Source organism: Pteropus vampyrus, unplaced genomic scaffold (genome assembly GCF_000151845.1).
Source record: "Pteropus vampyrus isolate Shadow unplaced genomic scaffold, Pvam_2.0 Scaffold185, whole genome shotgun sequence".
Lineage (NCBI taxonomy): Eukaryota > Metazoa > Chordata > Mammalia > Chiroptera > Pteropodidae > Pteropus > Pteropus vampyrus.
The window spans coordinates 2,429,062-2,439,042 of NW_011888966.1; the positions used below are offsets into that span (position 1 = coordinate 2,429,062).

At 39.3% G+C, this 9,981-nt stretch overlaps 1 protein-coding gene across 3 annotated transcripts in view; it reads left to right on the plus strand.

Annotated features, from left to right (window-relative positions):
- Window positions 1–9,981, plus strand: part of SLC36A1 (solute carrier family 36 member 1) — a 61,655-nt gene that overhangs the window by 16,271 nt on the left and 35,403 nt on the right. For all 3 annotated transcript variants that reach the window (XM_011371245.2, XM_011371243.2, XM_011371242.2), the window contains exons 4-8: window positions 474–562; window positions 1,022–1,117; window positions 3,098–3,182; window positions 3,569–3,787; window positions 8,313–8,411. In XM_011371245.2, coding sequence (XP_011369547.1) covers window positions 474–562; window positions 1,022–1,117; window positions 3,098–3,182; window positions 3,569–3,787; window positions 8,313–8,411 — 588 coding nt within the window. The remainder of the gene's footprint in view (window positions 1–473; window positions 563–1,021; window positions 1,118–3,097; window positions 3,183–3,568; window positions 3,788–8,312; window positions 8,412–9,981) is intronic.

A 9,981-nucleotide genomic window follows, 5' to 3' on the forward strand; every position in this document is an offset into this window, starting at 1 on the left:
TCTGAGAATCTCACCCCCTATAGACTGTCCAAAGCCATTCTGGTTTCTTTTAGAGTTGGTGATAGCTCAGAGATGTGGATTGTCTATAGCTAAGGGCTGTTTTTCTTGATCTGGTACTGCTCTAAAAATAACTTTCGGCCTCCTCCTTATACCCCTTAACCCATTTCTTTTTCCCAGGCAGTGACAGCAGCCTTCTGTTTTGCTGATTGGCAACAGTCTTAGACTAGCCTTATCTTGTGTCATTCTCCACTACAAGATGAATTCTCTCAAAGACATGCTAAGGTTCAGATGGTGTCCATCTCACCGAGCTAATCTCCACGATCACATTTATGTTTCTAATGCTGTGCCAGAAGTTCTGTCACCGGAAAGTGCCTTAGTCGCGTTTTGATCATTTGCAAATCCAGTTTCAGTTGGCTCACTCCTAATTCTACCTGCTTGTCTCTCCCTCTCTTGCTCACAACATCTTCCCCCAGATGGGTCCCCTCAGCCTGCTGGTGATAGGCATCGTGGCTGTGCACTGCATGAGTATCCTGGTGAAATGTGCTCGCCACTTCTGCCAAAGGTGAGAGCCCTCCAAGCCACCTCTTGAGTGACAGATTTTTCTTTTGGGTTCTATTACCAGCCCTGAAAGTGAGCACTTACACAGTTCACTCTAAATTCTTGATGCTAGCTGAAGGTGAGCACTGATTAGCACAGCATACCTTTTCCTGTTATTTTTGTGTTCATTTTCATCATGTATCATGTGTCAAATTTACTTATGTCAGTGGATAGCATATTCTAATTTTATGTTTTGTAATATTTTCCCATTAAAATGATTCTACCAAATGGTTGTTAATTATAATGAAAGTAACTGTCCCATTGACTTAACACTTCTGATCCTTGAAAACATTCAATCCAGGACTCAGTGATATTTCCAGAGTGACAGATAGGGGACCTGGCCCAGGTCTCAGTGAGCTGCATTTGTTCTGTCATTGTCTAACCCACACACTTTGCCCTTCCTCTCTCTCTCCTCTCCTCCCAGACTGAACAAGCCCTTTGTGGACTATGGGGAGACAGTGATGTATGGACTGGAATCCACCTCCAGCTCCTGGCTCCGGAACCATGCACACTGGGGAAGGTAACTGGTTTCCTTTCTCATTGCTGCTGTGGCCTCCCAGTGTGGAGGCCTTCAGACTGGGGTGAGATATGGGAGATAGTGTCAGTAGTGGAAAGAGCATCATTTGGGTCATTGGACTTGTTCTAGCTCAGCTTGTCAGTGACCTTGGGCTGTGTGACTCTTCCCTTCTCTGGGCCTCAGTTTCCTCATTGGTAAATGTGGGGCCTGGCCTGAAAGATCTCTATAGTCTGTTGTAGCTTTGATAGTCCATGATCAGTATTATATTTCATTTCTTCATTTGTTCAACAAATATATTTATGTGCTCTTATAAGTGGTACAAAACAATTCTAGGTATAGGAAGGGGAGAATTCCCTGAGGTAAATTATGTGGTCCCAGTCCTCCAGAGGGTTATAGTCTTTCTAAGGAGAAAGGTGCATGGGAAGCTTGTGAACAGAGCTCAGGGATAGTATAAACCAGTAGGAAGAGGATGTCCTGAACTAGATATACATCCTAGGCACTCAAAGGGGAGGGGCTTTCAAGATTCTCTTGTGTATTGTGCCAGATGAGAAGTGTATATAATAGGTGCTTTAAGGGCAGAGCACTGGACAGGAGAAAGAAGGCTTTCAAGGAGGAGGTGAGGTGAGCTAGAGAGAGTAGAACAAATGGGTTTATTAAGGAAGGAGACATTTCAGGAGATGAGGATATTTGGAAATTTCTCCTTATGGTAACTTATAAGATACCTGAAGGGAAATATTCTTTTTGTTTTCTATTTGAGGAAACAGTATATTTAGATGTAGAGAATTGGTAGAATCAACGGCCAAATCCCTTTTTTTTTAAAAATTGAAATACATTGAAACTATGTTCTCCAGAAAAACTTCTTTTTGTGATCATAAGAAGACTTTCACTTTCACTTATTGTCTTCTTCCTGTGATGTGGGTTTATGTGATCCTTTCAGCAAAATCATTTTCTGATTGGGAGAAGCCATATTGTCAAGTAACCACCATTGGTTGGTTGGTTGTTTGGTTGTTTGATTTTTCCCTCCCTCCCTCCCCCTCCTTCTCCCCTCTTTCTCTCTCTCTCCTCCTCTCTCCCTCTCTCCCTATGGCACCCCCTGCCTCCTTTCCTTCTATCATTTAATAAGAGTAATGCGTGCTCATGGTAAAAAAAAATTATTTTTGAACAAGTAGGACATAAAGTGAGAAGTAAAAGTGTATACTGGTCACAGTTGCATGAATATACTTTTTGAATTTCTGTATATATACAACCATATACATGTTCTTAAAATTTTTTTTTAATACAAATTGACCATACTATGCATACTGTTTGGAAACTTATTTTTACCATTAAAGGTTTTAGTGATTTCTCTATCAGCACATATAGATTTAACATATGCTTTTTACATTCTGAATACAGTTCCATTTAAGAATGGTCTATAATCATTTTCCTTTTGATGACCCTTTAGGTTATTACCAGCTGTTGTTGTTGTAACAGTGCTTCAACCAGCAGTCTTTTTGGGTACATCTATTTCCATGTGCTTATGTGAGAATAGCTTGGTTCTGGGATCCAAATTATAGAAAGAGATTGTGACGGGGTCCACTTCCTGGGCTTTTATGCTGAGGGTTTATATAGCTTTAGAACAAATGGCGTGAGATGGGACAGGTGGGCCATGGGGAGGGGGAGGTCAAGGGGCACGCAGCAGTCCTGGTTTGTGCTCTCCTCTGGCCATTACAATCTTGAACTTGTCTGACCTGCAGCGTTCCAAACAAGCCAGGAAGGGGACCTCAGAAATCACTCAAATAGCACCTCCTTTGCCTTCCCTCAAAGCTCCAGACTGGTGGCATCTAGCATAGTTTTTCTTCTCACCAGGGCACACTCCTCCTTGTCACTTGATGGGAAGGGCCTGTGATGACTGGGACAAAAGCACTGTTCAAACACCCATCTCTCTGGGAGTCTCACTTTTTATTATCATGATCTTTGTATTCCTTCCTTCTTCACCTTCAGGCACATCGTGGACTTTTTCCTGATTGTCACGCAGTTGGGATTCTGCTGTGTCTACTTTGTCTTTCTGGCTGACAACTTTAAACAGGTAGGGCTCTGGTAAGAGAGAGAGAGAGAATGGCCAGAGATGAGTAGACTTTCTGTTTAGGATTCCTTCCAAACCAGTTTTGTTCAACAAAAGAATTAGGGTTCTTTGTATAGAACAGTGTCTTTTATTTGATTTTATCTAAAGATGTAGGACATTGAGAAACCTCAAGATGTCCGTTCTCCTATTTTTAGGTACGATATGATCAAACTCAGCTAAACAATTGGTTTCTGTGATAATTATGAAGATCTCCAAAGATGGTCCACCTACCACAGACTTCTGTATGACCTTGGTCACACACTTTAGTCAGAAACCCTTTGTGGTGGGAGGTCCACTGGCCTTTGTGTTTTGAGAGGCCTTTTCTGTTTCTTGTCTTCCTCTCATTCTAGGTGATAGAAGCGGCTAATGTGACCACCAACAACTGCCACAACAATGAGACGGTGATTTTGACACCCACCATGGACTCGAGACTCTACATGCTCACCTTCCTGCCCTTCCTGGTGCTGCTGGTTTTTGTCAGGAATCTCAGGGTCCTGTCCATCTTCTCCCTGTTGGCCAATGTCACCATGATGGTCAGCTTGGTCATGATCTATCAGTTTATTGTTCAGGTATGAGCCCCGGCTTCCTCCTCTACTTATTAAATAATCAAAGAAACAAACAACACAAATAAGTAGCATGTGAATAGGAATATGTTACTTATCTGTGGTATATTTAGATTAGGGCTTCTCAATTTCAGCACTGTTGACATTTTGTGCCAGATAACTCTTTTGTCATGGGGGCTGTCCTATGCATTGTGGGATATTTAGCAGCCTCCCTGGTCTCTACCCACTAGGTACTAGTAGCTACCCCTGCTCCTAAATTGTAACAAAAGTCTCCAGATGTTGCCAAACATCCCTGGGGGTCAAAATCACCACCCTTGAGATCACTGAGTTAGACTTTTTCCCAATTAGACAGTTAATACATGATCATTGTATAAGATTGGAAAATAGAGAAAAATAATAAAATGAAAATAAAAATCAACTTTTCTAACCTATATTTAGATAAAATAATTTCTTACCAGTCCAATTTTATATTTATTTGTCACAATTATAAATCCAGTTATTGTTCCCCCTTGCACAGCCCATGTGGGCAGGTCTGTGGGGTAGTACACTAGAGGACATCTATATAGATGGGTAGAAGATCAGACTGAGAAAAATGTGCCCTTAAACACCATGGCTGTTTGTGGATAAGACAATACTTTTTGCCAAAACTTGAGAAAAGAAAAAGGATGAAAGCAGGGGGAAAAAAAGCGTAACTTAAAAAAAAAAAAGATATTTGAATTTAATTCCCCAAACAACTCACGAATACACACATTAAAATTCAGACAATGCAAGTACCTTTTGAACACCAACCACATCCCACCCTGCATCTCCTCCTCAGGGACCTACTGGGTTTGATTGGTCTCTTTCTAGGTTCTATGAGTGCATTACACACTATATTAGTATGGAAAGAAATATAAAACAAAAATATATTTTGTTTTTTTAACACAATTTAAAAAATTATATGTAGTTTTCATCCATTATGCTTTTTTTCCCTCGACAGTGTCTCAGAGAGCTTTCCAGGTTGATACCCCTGGTGTTACCTCATTCTTTTTAATTGCTACATAGTACCTCAAAGAATAGATGTGCCATAATTTGTTTAACCAGTCTCCAATCAGCAGACCATCAGATCATTTGTAATTTTTGGTATTATTTCAGTATTATCACGGTATTATTTTCTTATGCCTTCCTTTTGGTGGTTATGAATAAATATTTTTCCAAGATATTTATCTAGAGGTACACTTGCTGAAGAGTATGTACTTTTGAATTTTTTATATTGTCAAGTTGCTTTTTCCAAAACCTATTTATTGACTTCATATAGACTCCCTTCCATAGTATATAAGTTTCCCACCTTAGCCATTGATTGGTTATATCAGTCTTTTTAATTTTGGTCAGTCTGACAATGAACATTACCTCATTTTCACACTGTGTGCTTAACAGTGACCTAGTTAAGCACACAGTGGTTTCCTAGTTAGTTAAGCACACAGTGGTTTCCTAGTTAAGCACACAGTGGTTTCCTAGAAACCACTGATATGGTTTCTAGGAAAACAGTAGGTCATAAAAAGTAGGGACATGTTGTACAGAAGAAACGACATAATGAATTTAGATTAGTGAGCATTTACTGTTTTTTTCTTGTCCTAGTGAGTCAGATGGGTGGCAGATATTGACTCTTCCACAGAATTATTTTTTAAAACATAAACAGGTGTGCATACCCCATTTTTTTTATGGGACTGGAAGGAAGGCCTATGAATGTGCGATGGATCATTTCTTTCTCTGCCTCTGAAAATTAAGTTAAAACAAAGAAGGTTAAATAAACTTTTGTTTTAACTTTGTAATTAGAGATCTCCATCGGTGCTTAGGACGCACTGCAATGGACATAAAGATGAAGTGAGAGACACGCAGCACATTTAATTACAAACCACTGCAGGTAATTGGACTGGTGGTTGCCGTGATCAGAGGGCTAGGATGGGAATATGGGATCCGACAGTGTCTCTCAATCACAGCTGAAGGTGGTGTCTGTCCAGAGCACTATCTATGCAAAGTACAACTTGCACTTTCAGATGAGGCAGCCCCGCTGATATCGCGAGAGTGACTGTGAGCCTGCCTCTGGGCTCAGTCAGGAGCTGTGCTATGATCAAGGCATGCTATCTGCCCTAGGTGCAGCATATGTTTGGCTGTGTGTTAAGTGGCTTCATTTTGACATCGCACATAGCTGAAAGATACTCCCTCTTGGTCGTTTTTATTGCTGTTGCTGCTGTTACTACTGCCCTGTCTGGGCATTTTGCTCTGTTTACCTTGAGGATACCACTGCTGTCCGATGTCCCTGAATCACGAGCATGTATATGATGGCGCTCTTGCTCCTCATGCACATGCTATCATGAAGCCAACCAAGGTCTTCCACCTGAGCAGGTTTCCCATGTCTTTATCAAATGGCATAATGAGTGGCGTAGTCCTGAGCAGAGTGCCTTGCCCAAAGGGGGCTCCCAATGAACATTGCATATCCTTAATTCTGAGATGCATTTTTTCACATTTATAGTGTTTCTAAAACTGGAGTATATTTTGCAATTCTTAAGTATGTTTAACAGCATTTCTCAAAAAGCTGTCATTATTATAATTGATAGTATTATAGAATCTTATAATTGATAGTATTATAGAATCAAGGAAATATATTCAGTGAGCTGATTTTAATTTGTATGTTTCTTTTAAAATTCAACTTTTTCCATTTAGTTGTTTGGGTTATAAGTCAGTAGCCATCATTAAATATGTAGAATCATAAATTCTTTCTACTGGTCTCATTATACTCCCACACCAGACATGTACTCTGAAATTCTCTCTCTGATACCTCGGCCTGATCTGATGTACGAACCTGGGTAGTTGTTGTCTGCTAACCACCAGATTGCTCCTCTTTCCAGGAACTGAAGTTACACTGTGACTCAGGAATAATTATAGGGCACGTTCACTGTCATCTCATTGTAGAGCAAAGATATTTATTAGTCTGTCTTCATTCTAGGTACTGAAATGCTTCTTATAAAGAGGTCTGATTTCTTAGGAGGTCAGAAAAAAAGTATTTTTTAAATTCTTTTTATTTTAGGGAGACCATATATATTTACTTAGAAACCTTTCAATGAGAAGAAGCCTATTATAGAAATTAATACTAGATCTTCTTTTGTTCACTAATACTATTCTGTCATACTGCTAGAATATGCACATATTTATCTAACTACCTTTATAGTTTAAATCAATTTTGAAATATTGTAAAAGGCAATTGTAAAGCCAATTCTTATTTTAATCTAAGCAATGTATACTCATGGTTTAAAAAGCCAAATTCTGAACGGACAACAGCTTCTGCTCCACTCCGTGTTCTATTCCTTCAGTGCCATCCATTACTGGAACTATTGTCCAGGTAGGACAATAGTGGCTGCAATTCCTTGCTTGTACAGCCTTACATTGTACCTGCAGTTGACAATTGCCTTGGTTTTCATTTTCTTATTTTTTTGTCTCTTTTACCCTTATCTACCTCTCCCCTTATCCCCATTCCTTCTGGTAACCACTAATCCACTGTTCGTGTCTATGAGACTCTGTTTGTCATGTTTGTTTGTTGCTTTCAGTTTTATATCCCACATAGGAGTGACATCATGTGGTTTTCAACTTTTTCTGTCTAATTTCCCTTAGCATAATTCCCTTAGCACATTGTCCAAAATGGCAGTATTTCATCTTTTCTTATGGCTGGGTAATATTCCATTGTATATATGTACAACATGTTCTTTATTCAATCATTTGTCATAGTTGCCTATATTTTAAATGTTCTTTTACGTATTTTTTCCCAAATGTTCCAATACTCCTGTCATGTGCCTATCAATAATATTTTCCAAGTACTCAAACTCATTCACAAGAATTTAAAAGAGAGAAAGAAAGAAAGAGAAAAGAAGAAAAGTAGAGAGAAGAGAAAGAGCTTATCTGCAAATTTACCACTCTCTTTTCCAGCTTTATCTGTGTGGAGTATTTATGTAGGTGTATTATAGCAAATATGGAAATTTAGATTTTATTGATTTTTTTACTATTATTTCATAAGCAGTTTTTCATGTGCTACTTAGTTATTTCAATTTTTGCTTTTTAAATAGTTTATGATATTCTGTGGTATAGTCGATGTGCATACAGTAAACTAAATGTTCACTTGTTTGGGAACTTTTTGGTTGTTTTAGTTATTAATAAATAGCTTTGCTCAACTCTTTTTATATTTTTATTTTTTTTCTACTAGGATTAAATTTCTGGGGATGGAATTATCTAGAGAAAGAATGTGACTATTTTTATGCAAGCTCCAGCATTTGAGTTTTTTTTAATGATGCATTGGACTAGTCCCTCCCCAAAGCAAATAGGATATTCTCAGCCTGAAGGGAAAAAAAATACAAAAGCTAATTGTCCCAGATCATCTGTTAGGTTTCAGACTTTCTCTCTTCAGAGAATCTTGGATTTAGGAAAAGATATGACCTGATGTTGGAGTTCAAGTCTTGAATCTTTGTATAGCCTTTGCTTTGTTTTATTTTCTCTCTTTCAGAGGATTCCAAATCCTAGCCACCTCCCATTGGTGGCACCCTGGAAGACCTACCCTCTGTTCTTTGGCACGGCCATTTTTGCATTTGAAGGCATTGGAATGGTAAGAGTTGCACTGTGATTCAGGGGTGTCCTTAGTGTCCTTGAGGAATGCTGAGGAAATACTATTAGAAGTGATCTTCTGAGTCTTATTGGCTAGTTTAGTGAGCAGTATTTCAGAGATTCCACTAAAGTTTCCCAGCTCCGACTTTTGAAAATAAATTGTAAGTAATTAGAGAATGTTTACATTCAAATTGCCTTTTTTGCATGTTCATCTTCTGTGTGTACAGTAAGCAATAGAACATCACCATTAAGAATGCAGGGTCTAGATTTAGACTGACTGGGTGAGTCCTCTTGCAGAAGAGTAACTGTGTGACCTTGTGCAAGGACTTAACATCTCTGAGCCTTTATTTGCTTCCGAAAAATGAACTTAGTGATTAGTAGTTGTTAAGATTAAATGAGATATGTGTAAAGTGCTTTGTACAGTCCCTGACATATGATGAGCCTTACATTTTATTTTTATTACTAATACTGTTGATTTTATTATTAAATCAGTAAATGTACGAGTAATTTCTCTGCCCTAGATCATTGATGTATTTTCTTTGTGTAAATAGGTAGCCTTCACTCCTAGCTCAGCTTCCCCCCATCATTTTTGTGATTTCACCAGATCTGCCACTCAATCATACCTATTTTTATTTTTATTTTTATTTTTCATGATAAAGGTCTAGAATTCTCTGAAGAAAATTTTTAGCTCTGCTGGCCAAGGGCTTAGGAAATGGAAAGACACTCTTTTCATGGAATATCTTTTTGTCCCCATTTGATTTCTCTGTCACCTTATACACTCTTAAGAAAAACCTAGAAGCCTGACAATTTTTTTTCAAAATACTGAGGAATTGCTGTGGAGTGTGTTGATAGAATGTGTTAATAAGGCTCTAACATCATGGGGGAGGCTTTCTGAGTGATCATGTGTAGGTCGTTGTCTTGTGGATGTGAACCTTTCTCTGTGCTCTTTCTTGGGGCTTCTCATTTCCCAGGGAGAATGTCTCACTCTGATTCACAAACACCAATGGTTTCCCTGCTGCTAGGGAAGAGGCCTGAGTGGGCCCGTATTGCAGCAGTGAGGAAGAGGTCCCAAGTACTTGAGACTGGAAAGTGTGGAAAGATGCCCAGACACCTTGGGTTCTCAGGGAGCATTATACTAGGTTTATCAGTTTTCCCTAACAGCACGGTATAGAAGTTGTTCTTTGTTTCATTTCATTAGCCAAGGCTTGGGTATTGAGTCAGTCAGTCTGTAATCATTATCTCTTCAAGATTTCTGCTTTCTATTTTTACAGCAGAGAGAACTATGCTATTTTGACTCTTAGTTTGGATTTGGGGGATGTTGAGCATGTCTGGGTAAAGTGGCCCTGCTCACTGTTTACTGTGCTCTCTCTGTGTTTGCACCGCTGGCCCAGGCTTGGCGGACATGGAGGAGATGGGTTCCCTGCCCTCTACATGGGAGGAAACTGAAGAAAAGTTTAGAAACCGTTTCTTACTGGGTGTGGATCAATGGTAGCTTGAGACCCTTTAGGTGGTAGGAAGGCGGATTGCCGAAGGCCAGCTGGAAATGCAGAGCTCTGGAACCCTCAGAGCAC